General features: G+C 42.6%; 1 protein-coding gene and 1 pseudogene across 1 annotated transcript; both read left to right on the top strand.

The window, feature by feature from the left end:
• LOC123108477 (flavin-containing monooxygenase FMO GS-OX-like 3) lies at nt 1-24,769 on the top strand (annotated as a pseudogene).
• Nucleotides 6,754-7,556, top strand: LOC123101894 (flavin-containing monooxygenase FMO GS-OX-like 2). The gene is made up of 2 exons (XM_044523137.1): nt 6,754-7,303; nt 7,426-7,556. Exons 1-2 carry the CDS (start codon nt 6,760-6,762, stop codon nt 7,554-7,556), a joined length of 675 nt encoding a protein of 224 aa, XP_044379072.1. The 5' UTR covers nt 6,754-6,759.
• Nucleotides 24,770-25,234: the final 465 nt, after the last annotated feature.

The following is a 25,234-nucleotide window of genomic DNA, read 5'->3' as shown; positions in this document are numbered from 1 at the left end:
CGCAACGATGAGAAACTAGCTTGGAGACTTTCCTCGATACTAGCTCGTCCTCCTCCGATGTCATCGCGCCGCGTCGCTGTGATTGGCGCAGGAGCTTCCGGCCTGGTTGCGGCGCGTGAGCTGCGGCGCGAAGGCCACATCCCCGTCGTCTTAGAGCGCGCCGCGGCCATCGGCGGCACCTGGCGCTACGACGCTGGCGCTGACCCGCTCGGCGCCGGCGGCGCCCACTCCAGCGTCTACGCCTCCCTCCGCATCAACAGCTCCCGCGAGTGCATGGGCTTCCGCAACTTTCCCTTCGTTGCTGGAACCGAGGGCGACCCGCGCAGGTTCCCAGGGCACGGGGAGGTGCTCCGGTACCTCGAAGAGTTTGCACGGCGGTTCGATCTCCATGGGCTAGTCCGGCTACAGACGGAGGTGGTCAGCGTCCGCCGTAGGGTTGATGACGCGGGCGTGCCGGGATGGAGTGTCTCGTACTGCTCGAGAAAGCTCGCCGGCGTCGGTAACAAGGTAGAGGAGGAGGTGTTCGACGCCGTGGTTGTCTGCAACGGCCACTTCACCGAGCCCCGCCTCGCCGATATCGCCGGTATTTAGGCCATGTTTGGTTCATAAGTCCTAAGACTTTTTTTAGTCCCAACTTATAAGTCTCAAATCCCTAAAAAAATCTCTACCTGTTTGGTTCCTGAGACTTAACATGGACTAAAAGCCTACATTACAACTATAAGTCCCTATAAGTCCCTCCTTGAGAGTCTTATTTCATAAGTCCCAAATGCCCACTTTAAATTCCTATAAGTTCCTTCTGTTTGGTTTAGATAATACTTATAGGGACTTTTTTAAGTCTCTAAACCAATAAGTTCCTGAAAACAAACACCCTCTTAACCATCCAATTAAACTGCCAAAACGTCTTATATTTAAAAACAGAGGGTGTAGTTAGTTGGGTGTGTGGTTATTTGGCATGGTCATGGATAGGTTGAGCTGAGCTCAATGATCACTTGTTGCAGGCATAGATGGCTGGCCAGGGAAGCAGATGCACAGCCACAACTACCGTGTCCCAGACCCATTTCACGGGCAGGTGCGCCATTGTCATCAACTCATCATCCACCACCATCAATACACATGGGCTACTAATATTGGTTACTTAATTAGGTTGTGGTGGTAGTAGGATACCGGAGCAGCGGATTTGACATTTCGAGGGAAATTGCTGGGTTCGCCAGAGAGGTCCATGTTGCGATCGCTCGCTACCTTCAGCTGATTCCACGTGTGAGACTGCCCGCTGTGACAACCTGTCGTTTCATCCGGTGGTAAAGCACTCTGCCCTTTGCAAATTGATCTTTACAATCTTGTATATATCGGTTTTTCTAAATCCCACTAGGATGAGAATAACTAAATCTCACTGAACATATGTTTCGGCTATATTATTATCTTACGTCGATATTCGTGTGGATTCACCCTTTTGTTTACTATTTCATCTTCTTTTTCATTGATTTTTTCGTAGTTTTCGTTTTGAGAAAAACAGGAAAAGAACCAATAAGTATAATAGAAGTGGAAAAGAATAAAATAGAAAAATGAAACAGTAAATGCCGGAGGGTGATGTACTACTGTTATATCTCACTCAGTTGAGGCCTAGACACACGCCCACACCCATAATATATGCATAATTGCAAAGAAACAAATTACCAATGACCGATTGATGCTTGAAAATTAAAAAGCATGAAATGTCCGCAGATCAAGCGTGCTGAGGAAGATGGCGGTGTGGTGTTTCAGGGCGGCACTCGGGTGAAGGCGGATGTCATCATCCACTGCACAGGGTATGTACCTACATACATGGCTATATACATCTTTTCAAATTATAGTTAAGTTGCTCGTTGAAACATCTCATGTGAATCAAGTGGCCTCCTTCGGTGGTCTTAAATCTTAACTATGTTGGTTTACTATAGTAGATACAAGTACAACTACCCATTCCTCAGTGACGAAGACTCTGTTATCTCTGTTGACGACAATCCTGTGGGCCCGTTATACAAGCATGTCTTCCCGCAGCACTTGGCTCCTCGCATCTCATTCATCGGATTGCCCTTCAAGGTCAACAGATGACGCTGCTACATAACATACACTTTTACAGATATGCAAAAGATAATTCAATTGATGCATATTGAGATTTTTCTCTAGGGTATCCTTTTCTCTGTGTTCTAACTCCAAAGCAACTGGATTGCCGGCGTTCTGTCGGGAAGGATCGAGCTGCCATCACAACAGGAGATGATGCGGGATGTGGCTCTATTTTACTCGGAGTTGGAAGCTTGCGGCTGGCCCAAAAGATACACTCATGACCTTGGAGGGGGCACTATGGTATGTATGTTTGTATGCATATGGTGTATGTATTTGTACATGCATTCATTCATTCAATACATACTATACTCCAAGACAAATAGGCCATGGTCGATGGCCAAGTACTTTATTCTTATTTTGTTCTGTGCATTTAGTATGAGTATGACGATTGGCTCGCGGAGCAATGTGGGCAAGAGGGCATAGGCGGGTGGAGGAAAGCGATGTACATTGCGGCGAGGAAGAATGTGGTGAATCGGCCAGGGAGCTACCGGGACGAATGGGACGACAGCCACTTGCTGCCACAAGCGCACCAGGAATTCACCAAGTATTTCTGACTGGTTTCTGATAGAGAATTATCGTCCTCCCATCTATCTATATTGTTGCTAAAACTGCAAGATCTCCATTCTACCCCCTCCCTACACACTCTCCCACTCAAATAGTCAGTATATGTAGTGGCCACGAATGACGGCGTATTAAGAGCAAAAGCGGTAACTAGAAACCTATTATCCACAATCTCCTCAAATTATGTAAAAGTTGAAAAGTGTTTTAACGCAAATAAATTATTGATTGGTTGCAAACTAAAGTTGCCTCGAAAATAAAATAAAAAACTAAGTAGAGAACCATGTGTTATCTTCCTCACCTTGCATATTATTCTAATTGTTCTAATTGCTAGTTGTAACCTTTTAACAATTCAATAGCTATCCAACATAAGTCATGACTGAAAAATAAATAAATAAGATCAAAAGATTGTGTAGCTATAATGGGAAACAATTGATTAGAAGGCATGCACAAATTTGTTAGTCAGCTGCAGATAAATATTTTCAATCGTCGTGAGGGTTGAGTACTACTAACTCTGTCTCAATATAACTCAGATATTATTATTTTTCTTAAGTTATACTTTGTAAAGTTTTACAAAATTTACATTTAAATATATTATATTTACAAAACCAAATAAACTTCACCATACGCATGACCCCAATGTAGATTAAATCTACATGCCCCTTCGTTTGCAAAATTTCAACTTTCATGATTAAGGTGGAACCCAAAGAAATGAGATAGAACATCATTGATAGCCAGAATCGCCGATAGTTAGAACTTCGTAGCAAAATCCCACCATGCCGGCAAGAATAGAAAAGAAGCAACTTCAAGTGAGGCAAGCAAAAACATCAATTAAAAGATTGCATCTACTAACAATAGATCTTATCTTATACCCACACAAATTTTATTAAGAAATATATCTAATATACTACACAATTTTTAGAAACAAATCTAATCTACTACGGAACAGTTTTGTGCAATACCCACACAACACATGTGTTCTAGATCCTAACCTGCACCTACTCATAGATTGTTGATGATGCCACTGTTGGGACCCGTAGTAGAAAACAAAAATTGTTGTCAAATAGATCATGTTCACATGATCATTATGAAGATGCATACAAGGTTAGTTCTAATCATTATCACCTTCGAGTGCAATGGAAGAAGAGTGGCTGAAGATCGCTCTTGAAATCCCTCTAACCATCCGACGAACAGGTCCCTCGAACAAGAATCGAACGCATGGACCCTCTATGGATTGCACGCGTACGACACCACTGATCCGGTAGCGCTTTGCCGTCCAGAGCTTGATGATGTCAGAGTAGAAGGAGGGGGAAGGGGCAACTATGGTGGAGAATGCGAGAAAGGGAGAGGTGTAGCCACGAGCATGAAGATCTTGTGTGCTTGGGGTTGCCTTCTCTCCCTCTATTTATAATAGGCTAGGAAGGGTCCAACTTGGAGAGGGGTAGCATCCCCAGGGGGGGATCTAGGGCAGCCTCCAAGTGATGCACCCCCTCCCCAAACGCCAGAGCACCAACTAGTGGTTTGCCCCCTAGGGCTAAGGGAGGCGCTGCAATATTGGGCCCATGTGGGTGCCCCCAGTTGGGCCTTGCCATGGGAATGGCCAATGGTGTCCTTAGAATAATTTTGGGAGGTTCTGAATAATTCCAGAACTTTCCTATATCATTTGGTAGTCATCTTAGGGCCTCGTTCTATTCTATTTAGGAATTCTTCATCATCAGATTCTGACTCGGATATTTCATCTTTAGAGTCCATTGTCATTATTCCAACATAAACACTAGCCAGTTTGGACATTCTCTTCATGTTTGATTTGACCACGGTCTGTGAATTGGAGTCAGTACCGGTCTCAATGAAGAGGGTGTGTTGGGGTTCCCATTCTTCTTCGTCAGCTTAATATGACAACTTACTCGCCTAAATCTTGTACAATTGAGATATTTCCATCTTCTACTTGGTTTGACATCCATTTCACATGTTGGACAATCAATAGTGTAGTGACCGAAGATTTTGCATTTGAAGTAGGAGATATCAAGTGGAGGTATTCGTCTTGATAAATCTGGTGCATCATCTTCTGAAGAATTTGTTAAGCACATATTATGACGTCTGAGGGCATTGAGGCGTTCTGTGAGAACCTCTAGATCTCTTGTGACGGCATTGATTCTCGTATTATTCTTCATTCGAGATACCATAGTCTGATAGGATGTCTCCTTCTTCTAATTTCGAGGAAGAATCATCTTGACCTCCTTCTTTTCCAAATCTTCTTCATGAATGTTCAGCAATTTCATAACTTCGATTATTCGAAGATTCTCATAGTCAGATGTCTATCCTTTATGGTTGCAATTATGGAGTCGAAGGAATGTCAAGGGACTGAAGTAATTTTTCAACCACATCATGATCAATAATATCTTCAACAGCATTTTGACACAGCCTCTCAGTGTTGCTGAGACGATCAGTGAGTTCCTTGACACTTTCTTTTGGGAGGCTTCGAAAGTGAGTGAAAATAGCTTGACGCATATTAATATGAGCACCATTTCGTGACTTGTTTTCTTCGTGAACATCTTCGATGCCATCCTAGATTTGCTTCACAGTCTCAAGTCGTCTGAATCAAACGAAAACATTTTTGGAGATGTTGTCGCAGATGATATCTTTTACTTGTGCGTCCAACTGAATGTTTCTTTCATCAGTGGGCGAGTAAGATTCGGGTGACTCAAGCATATATCCATCTAAGTACTAATAGCCTTCAATCGGATTATAATTTTCTGTCTCCAGAAGCGATAGTCATTCCCAGTGAAGATAGGAAATCTCTCAGATTGCCTGTAATGTCCTACAAGCGACATACTCATAACTCCAAGGTGTGGTTACACCTTTAATAAGCAAAGACAAGGAGAGCTTGCTCTAAAACCAATTGTTATGACTGAGAGTATATCGACCAGAGGGGGAAGAATGGGATTGCCCCCGCCCCCTCCCCTGGATTGTTCGTCAGGGGAAGGTGCTAGGGCGAACCGCCATAGGCGTATAGGCCCAATATATTGTTTTATTTTAATTTTAAATGCCATGGACAGAAAAATACATATTTTTCTTTTGAAAACAGAGTAAAAAATGCCATGATATTAGAAACAAATGCCATGTACCTAAAAGAAGGCATCTCTTAATAACAAAAATGCCATCTCTTAATATAAAAATGCCACCATTTTAAAATAAAAAATGCCACCTCTTTACATAAGACATGTCATGTATTAATAAATTAAAATGCCATTTATTAATTAAAAATTCCATCTCTTAATAATAAAAATGACATCTTTTAATACAAAACTGCCATATCTTTAAATATAGAAATGACACTTCTTAATAATTTAAAATGCCATCTCTTAATTAATAAAAATTCTATCTGTTAACAATAGAAAAAATGCCATCTCTTTACATATAAAAATGCCATCTCTTATAATAATTTAAAATACCATCTCTTAATTGAAATTGTCGTCTTTTAATAATAAAAAATTCATCTCTTAATACAAAACTGTCATCTATTTAAAGTATAAAAAATGCCATCTCTTAACATAAAATGTCATGTGACATACTTCAAAAAACAATAAAACTGCCATGTTAACTTTTATAGAAAAAAATGCCATGTACCTAAAAGGAAGCAGAAAAAAGGAGGCCATGGGATTCAAACCCAGGTCTCCCAGCGGAGGACCACGCCGGTAGCCAATACGGTGGTGAGATTTGTTTTGAGAAGTGAAACGTTCGCTGTCTTTTGTCCTAGTTCAAAATTTGACGTGGCAGTTGCCTTACATAGAGGTTCGTGCAACAGTGGGACGGCCTGATTATTGCACATGTGACGGGAGTTCTGCAGAAAATATTTCATGTCCCTTTGATCATCATCATTTGAGACAGCTAGGCTTTCATAAGTATATGACGTTTTGATACGGAGTACAATTGTAATAGTAATAAAACTACGAGTTGGACACTAACTCTGAAAAAAGGATGCGGCTCGCTGTAATAAGCGAATAGAAAATGGCCAGCTCGATCAACTGCTCCACATGGAGAAAACAAAAAAAATTCACGCCACGACGAGAACAGTACACTTTGCTCGTCCTCCCTCCTTCGATGCCATCGTTGCGCGTCGCCGTGATCGGCGCGGGGGCCGCCGGCTTGGTGGCCGCGCGGGAGCTGCGGCGGGAGGGCCACGCGCCAGTCGTCTTCGAGCGCGCCGCGGCCATGGGCGGCACCTGGCGCTACGACGACGCGGCGTCGGCGGACCCGCTCGGGGCAGGCGGCGTCCACGGGAGCCTCTACGCGTCCCTCCGCACCAACCTGCCCCGCGAGTGCATGGGCTTCCTCGACTTCGCCTTCGTCGCCGATGAGGGCTCCGTTGACCCGCGCAGGTTCCCCGGGCACCAGGAGGTGCTCCGGTACCTCGAGGCGTTCGCACGGCGGTTCGATCTCCTCAGGCTGGTCCGGCTCCAGACGGAGGTGGTCGGCGTCCGCCGCAGCTGTGACGAAGCAGGCGCCGCGGGCTGGAGTGTGTCGTATTGCTCGAGGAAGCTCGCCGGCGCCGGAAGCGACCTAGAGGGGGAGCAGTCGGAGGTGTTCGACGCCGTCGTCGTCTGCAACGGCCACTTCGCCGAGCCTCGCCTGGGGGACATTGCCGGTAATGCATCGATCCATGCCAGTCATGTTACATACTGTGTATGCACGCGGTACTGGTCAGTGAAGTTACTAGTAGGCATTTTCATGGCGATGGATCGATGTAGCGAGATGAATGATGTGCAGGCATAGGCGGCTGGCCCGGGAAGCAGATGCACAGCCACAGCTACCGTGTGCCCGACCAGTTCCACGGCCAAGTGCGTCTCATCTACCCACCCTCCGTTTCCATTTTACTTTGCATATTAGTTTTGTCCTAATTAAGTCCACCTTTATAAAGTTTGATCATGTATATTTTTCGAAAAAGGACACTTTATTACTTAAAAGTTTGACCATGTACAAGCACGTGTTCCCGCCGCGGCTGGCCCCTAGCATCTCCTTCGTCGGACTGCCATTCAAGGGAATCCTTTTCCCGGTGTTCCAGCTCCAGAGCAGCTGGGTGGCCGGTGTTCTGTCGGGGAAGATCGAGCTCCCGTCGCCGGAGGAGATGATAGTGGACGTGGCGTCCTTCTACTCGGACATGGAGGCCCGCGGACGCCCCAAGAGGTTCACCCACAACCTCGGCGCAAGCACGTTCGAGTACGAGGACTGGCTGGTTGAGCGGTGCGGGCTGGATACCATCGAGGAGTGGAGGAAGGCGATCTACGTCGCGGCGAGAGGCAGGGTGAGGGACCGGCCTGAGAGCTACCGGGACGAGTGGGACGAGGACGCCCAACTGCTGGAGCAGGCGCACCGTGATCTCGCCAATCATCTCTGATCTCACCTCATCATAACGACGGCAGCTTGCGATTTGGCTTTGGCTTACCGGCAAATGGAATTGTTTTTAAAAACTGGGAAATGGAATGGTTGATGATTGTGAGGACAAGGAGTATGTATTATTTTACACTTCTTCTTCGGTACAACCCTCTGAACACATCAACGGACAAGATCTGTCACCCCTCTGAACACATCAACGGACAAAATCTGTCCATACCCTTTCATAATAAATGGTAGGATGATTTTTCTAAAAAATACAACGCAGAGATCTATCACGTTTTGAGTCCATCTTGAACCAGCCCATTAGTGAGTATGTACGCTAGCATTGATAGAAAATCCAAAAAGATAGTGAGCCTGTTAGGAATCGAAAACAAGATGATTGATGATTGTGACGCCAAGGAGTATGTATTATTTTTCACTTCTTCTTGGGTACAACCCCCTGAATACATCAACGGACAAGATCTATCACCCCTCTGAACACATCAACGAATAAGATCTGTCCATATCCTTTCATAATAAAGGGTAGGATGGTCTTTCTAAAAATACGACACAGAGATCCATCACGTTTTGAGTCCATCTTGAACCAGCCCGTTAGTGAATATGTACGCTAGCAATGATAGAAAATCCAAAAAATAGTGAGCCTGTTAGGAATCGAACACAGGATGGTTGATGATTGTGAGGACAAGGAGTATGTATTATTTTTCACTTCTTTTTCGGTACAACCTCCTGAACACATCAATGGACAATATCTATCACCCCTTGAACACATCAACGGATAAAATCTGTCCATACCCTTTTATAATAAAAGGTATGATGGTCTTTCTAGAAAATACAACGCAGAGATCTATCACGTTTTGAGTCCATCTTGGACCAGCCCATTAGTGAGTATGTACGCTAGCATTTATAAAAAATCAAAAAAAAATAGTGAGCCTGTTAGGAATCGAACACAGGACCTTCAAGGGTTGTGAAACTGCTAATAGCCACCAAAACCATCATAATCACGTTATACGTACGGAGCGCAGATGTTTATCACCTAGAATGGATGTACTGTAGGTGTTTTTTAATTAGAAATACAGTAGCAGATCAAAATTGTTATTGTACAACCGGGCCGGACATTCTATCTAAAGCGTATTTTATAGCTAAAAAACTAATGTGTTTTTCATATTTTGGAATATTTTTCAAAAACATGAATACTTTTAAAGACACAAAAAAAAAATAAAAAAATTGAACTTCTTTTCGAAACGCGCATTTTCTTCAAATTCCGATCCTCTTTTATGAAAAATACTTTGATTTTGTGAATATTTTACAAATTTTATGAACAGCTTTTTCAGAATTGTCAACATTTTTCTGAAACTGCAAACATTTTTTCGAAAATATGAATAATTTATCAAATTTGTGAACATTTTGTGGAAAACAGTAATTTTTAAATTTCTGAACATTAAAAAATGCAAACCGTTTTAAAAATTGGCGAGCATTATTCTAAGACACAAACATTTTTTCAAATTTACAAATATTTTTTCAAATATACTAACATTTCTGAAAGCATTTATTATTTTCTAGGGCCTAAGCATTTTTTTTTGCAATTATTTTCATTTTTCTTCTCTTTTTGTTAATCCATTTTTCTACTTTTGAACTTTATTCGAACACTCTCCATTGAACATGATATTCTTTGGAAATATTAGACCTGCCCCAAATTTTGGAAGCAAGTGGGCATGCCCATGTTAGGCATCCATGCCTGGTCTAAATGACTTCCGACACCGTATGCACGTTGCAACATGTTCTGTCCTCAATTCTCATTTTTTTTCACTGAGAAAACTCCAGGAAATGCAAAACTTGTCGAAAACCCAAACAACTTGTCATGATGCCTTGAATTGGTCATATGAGGCCCTTGAAAAAAATGAAGTAATTTCAAGGATGTCAAGAAATAACATGCTCTCAAACGGAGCCTTCTGGCCCCCAGAACACACTTTGTTCAACATGGTCTAGTTTGGTACATGCTTGAAATGATCCCAACTTTTTTCACTAGGTAGGCATGCCCTCATAGGCATCCATGCTAGATTTGAACAATTTCCGACACCGTATGCAAGTTGCGACACATCCAACCTTTTTTCTGTATTTTCTTACCGAGAAAACTCTACAAAAAATACAAAACTTGTCAGAAACCAAAACAACTTGTCATGGTGTCTTGAATTTGTCATACGAGGCCATGAAAAAAATTAGGTCCATTTCAAGGATGTCAAAAAACAACGTGCTCTCTGACATATCCTTCTAGCCAGGCTAAACACCTTCCGTTGAACATGGTGTTTTCGTGGACATCCTTGAAATCACCACAACTTTTGCCACTAGGTGGATATGCCCATGGTAGGCATCCATGGCGGGTTTGAACTACTTCTGACACCATATGCAAGTTGCGACACATCTATCCATTTATCGACCTTTTTGACAGACACAACTTTAGAAATGAGAAACTTATCAAAAACCCAAGCAACCTGGATTGATGTCTTGAATTGGTCATACAAGCCCATTGAAAAAAAATATTGAGGGCATGGATGCCTACCATGGGCATGCCACCTGCTGGCAAATATTGAGGTCATTTCAAGAATGTTTAGAAAAAACACCATGTTCAACGTAGTGTGTCCGAGTAGTCATCCACGCCAGGTTTGAAGGAAAAATGTATTTAAATCATAATTTATATATATACTTAAAACTGTCATTTTAAGTTTCTAACATAACTAACAAATACAAAATTATAGAATTGAAAACAACAAATTCTTTTGAAAAGCATTTAATAATTATTTAAACAAAATTATTAAAATCATAATTTAAAATAATTACTTAAAACTGTATTTTGGTATTTCAATATTTTGAATAGGTTTCAAAAAATAATAATGTTTAAAAAGTAAAAAATATTTTTTTATGATAGGAAAAAGGAAAAAAAATAAAAGTAAAAAAAATAAAATCTTAGGCCTTGCCCAACTAAGCGACGGCATTGGTCCTGTTGGGCGACTATTGGAATTTTTTCGGAATTTAAAAAATGTTCTCATTGTCAAAAAAAATTATCACAACTTGGGAAAATGTTTGGTCAAATTTAGAACACTTTTTTCATATCATTTATTTGTCTCATTTGTGAAAAATGTTTCGGAATTTAAGTTTTTGACCTTGCTCACAGAAAATGTTTGTTTTCACAATTTGTTTGTGCTTTTCAAAAAAGTTATTCGCATTTTGACATTCTGAACATTTTTTACGACACAAACAGTTTTTGAAATTACCTTACAATTTTCGGAAATGCAAATATTTTTTAATTTATGAAGAAAATTTCGAAATAACAAACATTTTCAGAGTTCTAACAACATTTTGAAAGCGCGAGCATTTTTTGAAAAATAAAGAAGAAACATAACAGGAAAAGGAAAATAAATAAATAAATAAATAAGAATAAATTATGGAAAAAAGACCAGTACACAAAGTATTTCTAAAATCTTTTTAAAATTCCCAGCCCATCCATTACTTAATGTGTCTAGGTTTAGATCGGTCATGGAAGGTATCCTACCGTAGGGGTTCTGGACGCACGTAATGTTTTAAGTGATCGTGGGTTCTATTCCCAGGTTTTGCAATCCTTGTTCGCTATTTTTGATCGCATGCCATCCCAAATGGGCCGGCCCAAGTAAGCTGCCCTGCGTATACTTTTCTATAAAAGTAGATACAAATTCTAAAAAGTTCATACTACCCTTTATACGTATTGCGAGGGGGATTGTACCGAAGCGGGACTCTTTATTTTTTGCACAAAATATCGAAGAAAAAGGCACACAATTCACCAGCCGGGAATGGAACCCGGGTGGCAGGGTACCACTAGACCACTGGTGCTTTGATGAGCGATTTACTTCAATAATTTTTAGCTTAAAATCATTCGGCACCTGGAAGATGCCGATGTAGTTTCGTTGATCATCAACTAAACTTGTACATTTGTGCTAGCAGTTCTAAAGACGCTTAAGAGTTACCAGACGAGGAACACCAACACGCTCATTCGGGAGGCTCCCAAGAGTCACTCGGAGCGGGCCAAGAGCGCACCATGTGCCGCATTCTGGGTGCTCCTTTCGGATTCTGTTATTTTTTTGCACGCGTTTTCGGCCTTTTAGCTGGTCTTTTTCTGGGTTTTTTCGGCTTTTCGAATTTTCACCAGTCTTCCTTAGCTTTTCAACAAAAAAATTTGAAAAAAATATTTTGCGCGAAAAACACGTTTTTTCCTTCCGCGAAAGGCACGACCGTGCCTCTTGAAAACGAAAAAAAAACATGTTTATTTACCTTCCACGAGAGGCACGGTTTTGCTTACGCAAGAGACACGGATTTGCTTCCACGAGAGGCACGATTTTGCTTACGCGAACACGGATTAGCTTCCGCGAGAGGCGCGGCCGTGCTTCTCAGAAACGGCTTTCGAAAAGGGGAAAAAAGGTGCGCCTGGTTCGGTTTTTTGTCAAGTATTTTTTTTGTCGATTTTTCCTGAAAGAAAGTTCATCAAAACATATCAACATATGATCTAGTTTTAAAAATCTCAACCCGAGGAATCCAACGGTAAAAATGGTTCGAGATTTGCACGCATGGTTTAATAGATAAAACATTTTAAATAAACGGTTCTACAAAAAAAACTTCTAGGTTGCTACAAGTGGCACACATGCAGCATATCACTTGTCACAACCTAAGGAGGGGGAAAGTGATCTTTAGAAGTAGTGCTCCTTAATCAGTGATTTCACTTGTTGTGACTTCTGAGGCTATTGTGTATAACAACGTGAGGCCTAACTATTGTATACTAGTAATAACCGAAACACCACAAAAAGCCCACCACCAGGGAAATTAGCCCGCAGCAGCACGAAGGCATGGGCGTTGATATTTCTCGCGTTCAACGAGAAGTAGCGAACCCTTGCTGAAGTGGCATCCGTGACGGGCCGGCCCATGAGTGCGGGAGGCCACAACCTCCCTTCTTATCCGTTTTTTCGTTTTCTGTTTTCGTTCTCTGCTTTATTTTTTACTTTTGTTTGTACATTAAAATATTATAAATATATAAAATACTCTATAAAAACATTTGAAAAAAATTGACCAAGCATTTGAAGAGTGCTAAATGTGTATAGAGATTTTTTTTATCCTGTATACGAAAAAGGTATCAAAATGTGTATAAAATTTTCTAATCATGTATTTTAAAAAATTTAATCAAGCATTTATTAAAAAAATGTTTGATAAAATGTTGTTCAAGCGTCTGAAAAGTGCTAAATGTGCACAGAAAAAATGTTGACCATGTATTAAAAAATGATGAAATATTCTGATCATGTAAATAAAAATTTTAATCGAGCATTTGTATAAATGTTGACAAAGTATTTAAAAAATGTTGACCAAGCAACTGAAAAATGTTAAATGTTCATAAAATAAATGTTGAGCATGTATTAAAAACGATGAATTTTTTGAGCATGTATATAAGAAAAGTTAATCAAGTATTTGAAATAATGTTGAAAAAGTATTTGAAAAATGTTAATCAAGCAATTGGAAAATGTTAAATTTGTATATAAAACATGTTGACCATGTGTTCAAAAAATGTTGAAATTACATTTAGAAAATGTTAATCAAGCATTTAAAAATATTAAATCTGCATATAAAAAATATTGACCATGTATTAGAAAATGTTAATATTCTATTTAAAATAATTTAATGAAACATTTGAAAATGTTTAAAAGTGTGTATGGGGGCTAATGTTGACCATGTATTCAAAAAATATTAATCTTCTATTTGAAAAATGTTAATCATGCATTTGAAAATTGTTAAAAATATGTATAGAACATGTGTTGACCATGTACGAAACAAATATTGATACATAAATGTAGAATGAAAACCAAAATAAGCAAAGAGAACAAAAAAATGGAACCAAAAATGAAACAAAGTATACCAATGGAAAAAAATAAATGAAAATAAAACCAAAAAAAATGCAGAAAGAATGAAAAAAAGGGCGAAAACAAAACAAGAACTGGAGAAGAAAAAACAAAAAAAACACTGAAACCACAGAATAAAAGAAGGAAAAGGACTAAGAAAAGAAAAACGGATAAACACAATGAACGAAACAAAGGAAAATAAAAAAAGGGAGATGAAAAGAAAACCAACATGAAAAGAAAAGGGGGAAAGGAAAAAACCAAATAAAAATAAAGAGAAAGGTAAGAAAAAAACCCAGTAGAAACAAGAAAAAGAACAAACCTATATGAAGAACAACTTTTTTTTTGTTCTAGTAGGTTGCGTCCAATGTATTAAAGAACAACTCAACGCTAGCGTAGTGGCTTAGCCTTGCCTCGCAACGAGGAGATCGAGGTTCGATCCCTCGCGCACACAAATTTTAGTCTCTGGGTTGCCCAATATTGTAGCGCTTGACCAAGAGTTGGTCTGTCTCGCTTAATGCGAGATATAGCTCCCTTGTGAAGCCATGAATGCAGTCTCTCGTTCCTCGGCTGTTACCATCAACGCGGTTTTTTCGCTGCCACTAAAACACACTGTATGATCTCCCTATCCCGTCAGAGTCTCTGTCTACCGCCGCCAGGGAGCATTTGTTTCAGCTGTAAGAGAAGATCAGAAGGAACCTAATTAGGATCCATCATGGCTGCATCGATGCATGGTTAGTACTCATCCTTATGAATCCCAAATTGATCGCTGCCATCAGCCATCGTAAAGGGGATTAAGGGAAGCACCAAAACCGCAATGAGTGACAATAGGGCCGACTGTGCACGACGTCCTCTCTTAGGTATGTCCACTACCATAATTAATTGACCTCGGCTTCAAATCTCTGAGCCCCCCGCCCCCGCCCCCTAATATGAATGATTTGATCGGTATGAAAATTGATTTGGAATTTGTTAGTTATATAGTCGAGTATCAATTTTTTTACATAACTAGTTTCGGACTTAATTCTGTCTCGTCAAAGAAGTACAATTCGTTGTGTTTGTAGTGTTTAATTACACCTATGGAAACACAAGTTCGAATCTAGGCTTCTTTGCACCCTATGTTTTTTTGGCTCAGGTAGTCCTCACTGGTTTCAAAGAGCTTAAGAGTGGAGCTCCCCCCATAGGGAATTCCTGGCTCCGTCCCCTATATGGATTGTTGGATGATGTGCACAAATATATGTTGGCAAAACATTACTTTTTTACGTGACCATGGCAATTTATGTCCATGAAGCATGGCAAATGTAGTTTATGGGTCATGGCATTTCTTACTATATGAATACATACATTTTGAAATCATATATACCTAAGAGGTTCATCCCACTATCTTATTTATCTTAACATGCAACCTATTCACCTCATCACATATGTTCTTCACATACCACCTCCCATTTGAGTGCACATGCAAACCATTCACATCATCCAGCACATACAATCAATCAACCTTTTACTTTCCACCAGATGGACACCCTCCACATCATCAAGCACTCATGCAACCATTGAAAATTTCAATATCCAGTTTCCACTGCATGCAAGCCCTCCACATCAGCAAAGAACATGAAAGCCCTCAACACCATTTTTTTTATTTTCAACAATACATAATTAACTTGAATGTCACAAGATAATATAACGTGCATACACCATCCATTTTCCTCTAGGTTGAATGTGGTGTGGTACTATTTTCATATATTCTAATTTTATTTCTGATAAGTTCATTGCCAAAAATTCCCACAGCAACACGCGGGGCGTTATCTAGTTTTCTTATAAAAAGTATGACAATTATAATTAAAACAACATGGAATTTTTTAATATGCATCTGCCATTGTAATTTTGTTCATAATTTGTGTTATTTTACATACATGGAAATTCTCATACAAAAAATGGTAACTTTAATTAAAAAACATGGAAAATTTTAATATTAATCTACCATGGCAATTTTCCATTCATAATTGTGCTTGTACTGTATATTCTATTTTTTTCATGGCAATTTCGACACAAAGCATGGCAATTTTAGTTTAAAAAAGCATGGAAAATTTATGCATTTGCCATGGTAGTTTTCTACATAATTTGTGTTATTTTACATACATGAAAATTTCTCATACAACACATGGAAATTTTAGTTGAAATAACATGGCAAGTTTTAATATGAATATGCCATGAATTTTTTTTCATTGTTCATTCTTTTCTTTGCATCGTAAATTTTACGATGTCAATTTCTGAGAATAATTTTTTGGCACGACAATTCTAGGAAATTGCCATGGGAGCATTATCAGAGATGTTGTTAGATTTTTTTTTGCTATGCTTTTTTAGGAATAAAAATGTTGTAAACTTTGCCATTTTTAAAATAGTTTGTTCTACTCAAATTGAAAAAAAAATGGAAATTTCCATTTTTATTGAAGATTATGGATTTTTTTGCTAAATAGGTGCAATATTGTCACATGGCCAAAAATCAAATTTCCATTATTCCTATTTATGCCTTGGCATATTTATGGTTCAGCACATGGCAAATTTCCCGTAGTACGTCATGGCAATTTTGTTAAATTTTGTTTAGTTATTCAAAATTATGTCCAAACACCAGTTATTTAGTCTTGATAGAGGCATCACAGGAAAACTAGCCATTCTTGGCCTAATTGGAGGTTGTTTTGTCCTGGAGGAAGGAACGGTTTGCGTGGGGATGGGGGGCTGGGCCGAACACGAATCGTTTGTTCCAACTCTTCCCCGAATAATTTTAAAAAAAACTCTTTCCTAGATCAAATGTTTTCGTTTGACAGGGTGATCATTCCTATGCAGGTGGCTCCTTCTCAGATCAATGATGTTCGCCCAGCTTCAACGTTGTCGAGGAGCTCGTGAGGTTAGGGCTTCCTGGATCTGCCTGTCCAGATCTGGGGTGGTCGCCCAGCCCTCTTCGTCGTTTGCTTTTCAGATCATCATTGTCTACATCTTCTAGCACCGATTGAGGAAGTCGCAACCATTGCATCAACGATGTTTCCCTAGCTTCGATCGGTGATTTCCTGGTCGTTGCATCAACAATGTTCCCCTGGCTCCGAGCGGCGATTTCTTGACCATTACATCAACAATGCTTCTCTAGCTCCAATGGTGATTTAGAGGTCCAGAGGCTGCATCGAGTTTTGATGTGCCGCCGGTGAGTGCAGAAGGAAGTTAGCTTCGATCTCCCCAAGGACCAATGTGTTTGAATTTCTGTAAGGATGATGTTGTAAGGGTTGATCAACTTTAATATGGTTTTTAGCCTTTTTCACGAGAAAAGGAGAGGATACATTATCGTGCAAATCTCAAAACAAAAAGAGAATATATTAATTATGGTGTTCATATAGACAGTCATTTTTCTTTATCTAAACAAAAACTAGGTGCACCTAGAAAAGGAGGGAATAAATTGTTTACGGCTGTCACCATTTCTTCTGTACTTTTTTTTGCGAGGAAAAGTTTCAATCTTTTCATCAACTGTCAGGGTAGTATAAAGAACACGAGAAGTAAAAAAATACATCTAGGTCCGTAGACCACCTAGCCACGACTATAAGCATTGGAGCAAGCCAAAGGCGTGCCACCGTCATCACCCCTCCCACATCAGACCCGGGTAAACCTTGTTGTAGTAAATAGTAGGGACGTCGTCGTGCTAAGGCCCCATAGGACCAGCGCACCAAGACAACAACCGTCGCTGATGAAGAGATGCGTAGATCAGAAGGATCCAACCTGTAGACACTTGAAACAAATGAACGAAGATCGGATCCATGTGGATTCATTGAAGACAAATGCCGATCAAATCCCGCGAGATCCACCAAAGGCAGACCTCCACAAACACCACTTCTTTTCAGGAAAGCAAAAGCAAAAGCCTTATATGCCTTCAGTTAACAAGATCATCCGTACAAATAAAGGAGAAAAATGATTATTTGTACAACATGGTAGTCGAAATATAATTCAAGACTAAGAGCCGTAAGAATACTCAGTTGAAGTAGAGTACACGCGCAGGCAAATAATGCAGTAGCCGAAACAAAACTACAAGGAAACTAAAACAGGATTAGTCAAGTCGTTGATACAATACAAGAATGGAACCGATGATCAAGTACTAGTAGCTGGCGGCGGCTTCTCCCATTTGAGCTCGACGCCCATCTCTTGGGCCGTCTTGCAATCGACGTTGTCGGCCGCCGGAGTGTTGGTGGCGTCGATGCGGATGAATGTCACCGGCCAGCAATAATAGGCCGCGTCGATGCTCTTCTTGGAATGCGCCGGCCTGTAGGTGGCGTCCACCACCACCATCACGGTGAACCCGGCGTCTTCATGGCCGTGCTTGTCGTAGAGGTACTGCAGCGTTGGTTGATCGTCGATGTGCCTCCAGTCCCTGTATCTGTGCTTGCTGTGCGGCGGCAGGTCGAAGGGGCCCGACTCGGGCTTGAACCACCCGAGGTCCACCATCCCCGCGAAGGATGCGTTGGGGACGTCCAGGAGGCGGACCACGTTGATGCTGCCATGGATCTGGCCGCGCCCGCTTGGGTTCAGGGCCTTGACGACGATCAGGTAGTCCACCGCCGTCGCCGGCCAGGCCGTGGTGGTGCTATGCTGTATCCACCACGGCTTCTCCGTCAACACATAGCCGTAGCTCTGGAAGCCCATGTCCACTGGGCGGTGGACGACCACGATGACCATCACCACTACGGAAACGGCGAGCACGGTGACCACGATGGTCACCAATGACCGCACCGTCGCTAGGAACGGGAATCTTGTGTTCTCGCCGTCGCGGCCTGCTGGCGCCATACTTGACTCTTTTTCCTATCGCTTCCTTTCTGCATGCAGTGTGGACGTTGTACTAGCTAGCTAATGTACTCAGACACCACTTGCTATTATACCCTTCACTAAGTGCTCGCTCTTTTACGCCACACCTCCTCAACTAATTATGTACTACCCTCTCTTCCGGTTTAGTACAAGCTTATCTTAAAAAAAATATTTTTTTCGTTCTACTTAATTTTATTGTTTCTCATGACATGTTTAAATTTTAAGGTGCATTAAATCATTGCATGAAAGCATTGAGAAAAAAAAAACACATCAATGCATGTAAAAGTTCATGGTCATGTGTTGGTCATGCATGCATGCATTGCACTTGGTCATATATTGGTCACCCATGCATGCAATTAATGCATTGGTAAATACAATTTTTTAGGCAACAAGTGCATTAATTTAATACTTTTGCAAATGACAAAACATTATTCCATCATTCATTATCTATCTTGGTTGGTGATATGTTTGAATTGAGCCCTATAAATTGAAAGGGAGGGAGTATATGTTACTCTCAAGTCTCAACTATCCATTCTTGATTCCTTTCGGCTTAGGCCCCTAAAGAGATAGACATGAGGAGGACGAGGAAGAAGAAGATCAATTCAACGTGGTGCCAAACAGTTAATCACACTGCAAATGTGGTGATTTTATGCTTTTTACTCATCCAACCATAATAAAAGAAATCTTAATCCTTTATTTTTTTAAAGCACCACATACAGTCTTTGTATAAATATATGTTAACGTCTATTGTGGCCAGAGGCATTGACAACCGTTCCCATATTGTGGCCAGAGGTGTCATATTTGTTGTCTCCATAATTATGAGACACGCTTAGACTATTAATGAGACATTCATTTTCCCCCAACCTCCCCGTCATCAAATTTGAGATGGGGGCCACCTAAAGTTTTTTCTCCGGCACACAAAATTGCACTTAACTGTCGCTCTAAAGACAGCCCCGAAACACAATATATGACGACTCAAAGCTCAGATATAGAGGGTGCTTCATAAACTATGATGATTTTTAGAGTGTCCTTTTTGGCCTAAATCATCGTAATAGTGATTAATATGACGACTCGACTCTAGAGATGCTCTCATATCTGTCACCGATACCACCGAACCTTGCGCAAAGACCTACGTAACTAACAATAATACCAGCACGTTGTCCTTTCTGAAAGTACATGTTGGTGAAATGATTATTATAGAATCTAAAGCAAAAGGTGATTATTATAGACCGGAAAGCAATTGCATGCATGATGACCGGCCTGCACCAAACACTCTTATCTTTTCTCTTCTTTAGGGAAAGCCACCATGACGGTGTGTTTGACGGTGTTACATCGTCCGCAAGGATGATGCTACCAGATAATATTCTAGTTCCCCACAACATATGCTCTCTGCACTATCGTATCGTCTTTGTGTTTTTTGCTTTGTCCAACCAACCTGTCTTGCATCTGAGAAAACCATGTATGCCCTTTATCTTCAGTAAGGCGTTTGTGTGTAGGAGAACATAAATCTGTACGTGTATACATAGTCATTAGCTTGGAGCTGGTGATACCGAAAAAAGGTTTTCCCTGCTTTGTATACAAAGCAACCAACCGAGACATTCAACGATAGGTGTTGGGACGAAAACAACATAGTCACGCCCAAAAAAATAAAAGAGAAAATACAAAAGAAATAAATGCCGACAATGGCGGATCAACAAAAAACGAAGAAGCCTCGTGGCCGCTGCACCCAACGAAGATCGCCCACCAAGCTCCGAGCCTCCGAAGCACCGGTACCAATCAACACCTCCAAGAAGGAATGCGAGATAATGACGCTGCTGCCAAGGGTTTCCCCCGGTACGCGGTGAGGGGAGAGGAAGGGTAGCCCCGACGCCCTCCAGGAAGGTCTGGCGGCATCCACACGCGCCACCGCGTCGGTACCGGCCAAGCCAACAGAGATTTCTTCCGATCCCAACCTCCACCTCAGGCATACCAGAGCTCGCCACCAAACAGACACCCACCGTGCGTCAACCCGGTCACGAAGTTTCCCACGCTCTCTCACCACGGCACCATGAAGCATGACCTTCACAATGAACAAGAGGAGCTGGGACTCGGGCAGCAGCACTGACGGCATGTGGAAGGGCCCCACCTCCACCGTTGAAGACGGTAGTTGACCGGACGCAATAGCAGGAACATACCAGGCCCGTGGCTGCACAGGCCCGATCAGGATCTCGAGGCCCGTAAAGTTCCTGCCTTCGCGCTGCAGCCGGCACGCCGTCGGCACCGCTGTCCCTGTCCAAGCTGCTCCCCTGCCTCCCCGCACAGAGAGCCGCCAACTGGAAGCATCACCACCACGTACACCGCCGGCCACCACCACCAGATCGCCGGACCGCCACCGGCTGAGCCGCACCACCGCCGCACGCCCGCGACGGAGAGGAACCAATGCAGGCGCCAACAGTCCGAAGCCGGACCCTAGCCCCCGCCCACGCGGCCCGGATCTGGCCGCCGCGGCGAGGCGCGCACCACCGTGCAGCCGGCTGCGTAGCGCCATGCCCACTAGGGGGGCGCGCGCCGCCATGCCGCGGTGCCCCGCGCCCGCACTCGATGAAGAAGCCCGCGCCGCCCCATCGCACGGAGGAAGAACTAGCCCCGCCGGCGCCGGCGTCGGTAGGGAGCTGGTGATATATTTGCTCAATCTAGTTATATGACAAGTATGGTTGGTCCAACAGACTAGCCAACGGAGAGGCACTACCGGAATCGACTGGTACGGAGTTACCGACGGTTGGTAAGTGCATTTTGTTGGGCACTTGACAAAGAATCACCTAAACTAAAATGCATACTGAAAAAACTCAGTAAAACACAAACACTCGGCAAAGACGACAATTTGCCTCGGAAAACACTCAACAACAGCAGGGAACTCGGCAAATAGTCACCTCTGCCAAGTGTCTACTTACATGCACTCAACAAATGTGTCCGCTGTTGTCGCGCTTGATGGAAGGCTAGCAGCGCAGTCACCGTTGTCGTGTGCCCGACAAAGAGCACAAGAAAAACCTTTTCTTTGTTTCCTTTCGGTTCCTCTCCTTTCATTTCTTTTCTTTTCTTTGTTTATTCCAAATGATAAGTGCCACACGTGTGGCATGAAGCACTCCGGTCCTGACATTTTTTACATCTAAAGTTGTCATTTAAAAAAATCCTAAAAAAACTAAAACTTGCCATCCGAAAAGAAGTTGCCATGCTTAACAATTAAAGTTGCCATCCTCGCGTTACTAAAATTGTCATGAAAAAATGTTCGGAGTTGCCATGTGTTCGTGCCACACGTGTGGCACTTATCAAGGTCCTTCTTTGAGTAAAGTCCGTTTTAAACCCTGAGAGGGTAGCGTGCGTCGAAAACGAACCCCGACCTCCAAATCCCGGAAGTCTGTGTCCTGTCGTCACTAATCCCGGATGTTTTTGACCTTTAGTGCGTTTTAGGGTGGGATTAGCTGACGTGGCACAGTTTCAAGGTGGGATTGCTTAATAAATGCGCCACGTCGGCTTGGGCCACCTAACTCTATTAATTCAGACGCTAGAAGGGATCGAATCTAGGGTTCAGGCGAGCGCTGGCGGCGATTTGCGGCAGTGACGAGGATGTCGTCTTCTTCCTTTGGGTCTTCTTCTTCTCCCGGTGGAGGGGTTCGACGGAGAGGCGTACCAGCAAGGTCGCCGGTGCCCTATCGGGAGCAGCCCATGGACTACGAGCCCGCAGTTGTCTGCGCCCGTTGTGGGAGGAAGGCACCACGCTGGATCTCCTGGAGTCCGACGAACCCTGGAAGAAGATACTATGCTTGCGTAGAAGCTCAGGTATGGTTGATTCCATCTTCTCTGTTGTGTTTCTCTGATCTGGATTGTTCCTCTCTCTGCTTTGTTCATTCTTCTTCGTCTGACAAAATTCTAAATAATTGAACAACATGGATTTGTTCAGTGGCATGACGAGCCTACATCTTCATTTTTGCGTGGATTACTTGGAGATCTTCGAGATAGAGTATGGAAGCTTGAGGTAGACGTTGCTGCATTGTGTAATGAAGGAGATTCTCGAGCTGTTGGTGTTGATTTCATGGATGCAGGGAGAAAGAAAACAGAGGAAGATGCATCAGTTAGTCAGAAATCTGTCAGTAAACAGATGCTATTGGTGTATGGCATTGTGATATTTGTATCTGGTATATTTGTAGGGATGCTTTTAGGCTAGTTCATGTACTACATTTGAGCAAATGTACTGATTTGCAGGCTATGTAATGAATTTCAAACATGTTGGAATGCAAATGCAGTTTGATATGTTTGACCTGAGTACTGCAGTTCCATTTGAAGATGCTGGCATTTCCTCTTATTTTATTTATGCATGAGTACCGCAGTTCCATTTGAAAATGCTGGCATTTAGTGCCAGTTTAGAGCTTGGTTGCTGTAAAAAGTCAGTGCTATGTAATTGACAACACTCATGCAAATCATTTTCATAGTTGCATAAATAAAATAAGAGGAAATGCATATAGAACAACATGATCATCATGACATATAGATAACAGAAATTGAGACCAACAAGTTCACGTTGCATTGCCACAAGTTCATAGGGACAATAGATCCAAAATAAGTAGTAGTTAACAGGAACAATAGATCCAAAAAAGTACTAGTTTAAGCCAGTATTTCACATAACCACATGGCAACATGGCTTTTGACCATACAACCAAAATAACATGCAACAAGAACAGCTTCAGTAATTCCCACTAGCTGTGAAGTAGGGCATGAACCCTGTAGTGCTTGTTGTTGTTCCACTGCCCCTACCAGTGGATGTGCTTCCTCTAGGTGCCTCATTTGTAGTGCTTCCTGATGTTCCTCTCCCCCTCTTTGCTCCTCTGCCCCTACCAGTAGATGTGCTTCCTCCAGGTCCATCATTTGCAGCTCTTTTGCTAACTCTAGGAGGTCTGAAACTTGTATTTCCAGGTTGAGAGCCTGAGGCTGCTGCTGACTGAAAGTTTTGAGGAGTTGTTGCTGTTGTTCTACTTCTTTTTAATGCCTCTGTTTGTGCTTCCTGCAACCCAAAAGAAGAGAAAAGAGTTAAATTTTTAGCATTTACAGAAACAGAGCATATACTGTTATAAATTACAGGAACAGAGTAATAAATTACCTCAGTTGCTCTCAGTTTTTTTCCTTTCTTAGCAAGGAATGCCTTTGTTTTTTTGTTTCTATCTGGGTTCTGCTGGCAAGAACCTTTGTTGTGTCCCTTGCTCCCACAATATCCACATGTAATCTGAATGCCATGCTTGCTCAGTTTCTTCCCCTTGGGTGCTTCCCCCTTGAGGGAGTCCTGGATTAGAGGGTGTTCAGGTAGCCGGACTATGCCTTCAGCCGAACTCCAGGACTATGAAGATACAAGATTGAAGACTCCATCCCGTGTCCAGATGGGACTTTCTTTGGCATGGAAGGCAAGCTTGGCGATGCGGATATTCAAGATCTCCTACCATTGTAACCGACTTTGTGTAACCCTAACCCTCTCCGGTGTCTATATAAACCGGAGGGTTTTAGTCCATAGGACAACTTCATCATACAACAATCATACCATAGGCTAGCTTCTAGGGTTTAGCCTCCTTGATCTCGTGGTAGATCTACTCTTGTACTACCCATATCATCAATATTAATCAAGCAGGACGTAGGGTTTTACCTCCATCAAGAGGGCCCGAACCTGGGTAAAACATTGTGTCCCTTGTCTCCTGTTACCATCCGGCCTAGACGCACAGTTCGGGACCCCCTACCCGAGATCCGCCGGTTTTGACACCGACATTGGTGCTTTCATTGAGAGTTCCTCTGTGTCGTCGCTTTCAGGCTTGATGGCTTCTTCGATCATCAACCACGATGCAGTCCAGGGTGAGACTTTTCTCCCTGGACAGATCTTCATCTTCGGCAACTTCGCACTGCGGGCCAACTCGCTTGGTCACCTTGAGCAGATCGAAAGTTACGCCCCTGGCCATCAGGTCAGGTTTGGAAGCCTAAACTACACGGCTGACGTCCGCGGGGACTTGATCTTCGACGGATTCGAGCCACAGCCAAGCGTGCCACACTGTCTCGATGAGCATGACATAGCTCTGCCGCCGAACAGCGCCTTGGAGGCCGCACACGCATTGGTTCCGACCATTGATTCAGAGCCCACTACGCCAATCGAGGATCAGCTGTTGGACGCTGCCTCAGGGGCTGCGATCTCAGAAGCGATCGAGCCGAACTCCAGCCCCGCACTCCGCATGGCCTGTGACTCTGAGGAGCCGGATTCCTCTCCGAACTCCGAGCCCCCCGCGCCCCCGCCGATCGAATCCGATTGGGCGCCGATAATGGAGTTCACCGCCGCGGACATCTTTCAGCACTCGCCCTTCGGCGACATCCTGAATTCTCTAAAGTCTCTCTCTTTATCAGGAGACCCCTGGCCGGACTACGGTCAGCAA

The sequence above is a fragment of the Triticum aestivum genome, chromosome 5A (genome assembly GCF_018294505.1).
Source record: "Triticum aestivum cultivar Chinese Spring chromosome 5A, IWGSC CS RefSeq v2.1, whole genome shotgun sequence".
Classification (NCBI taxonomy): domain Eukaryota; kingdom Viridiplantae; phylum Streptophyta; class Magnoliopsida; order Poales; family Poaceae; genus Triticum; species Triticum aestivum.
Note: the sequence above shows the minus strand (reverse complement) of the source record. Positions and strands in the feature narration are given on the sequence as shown.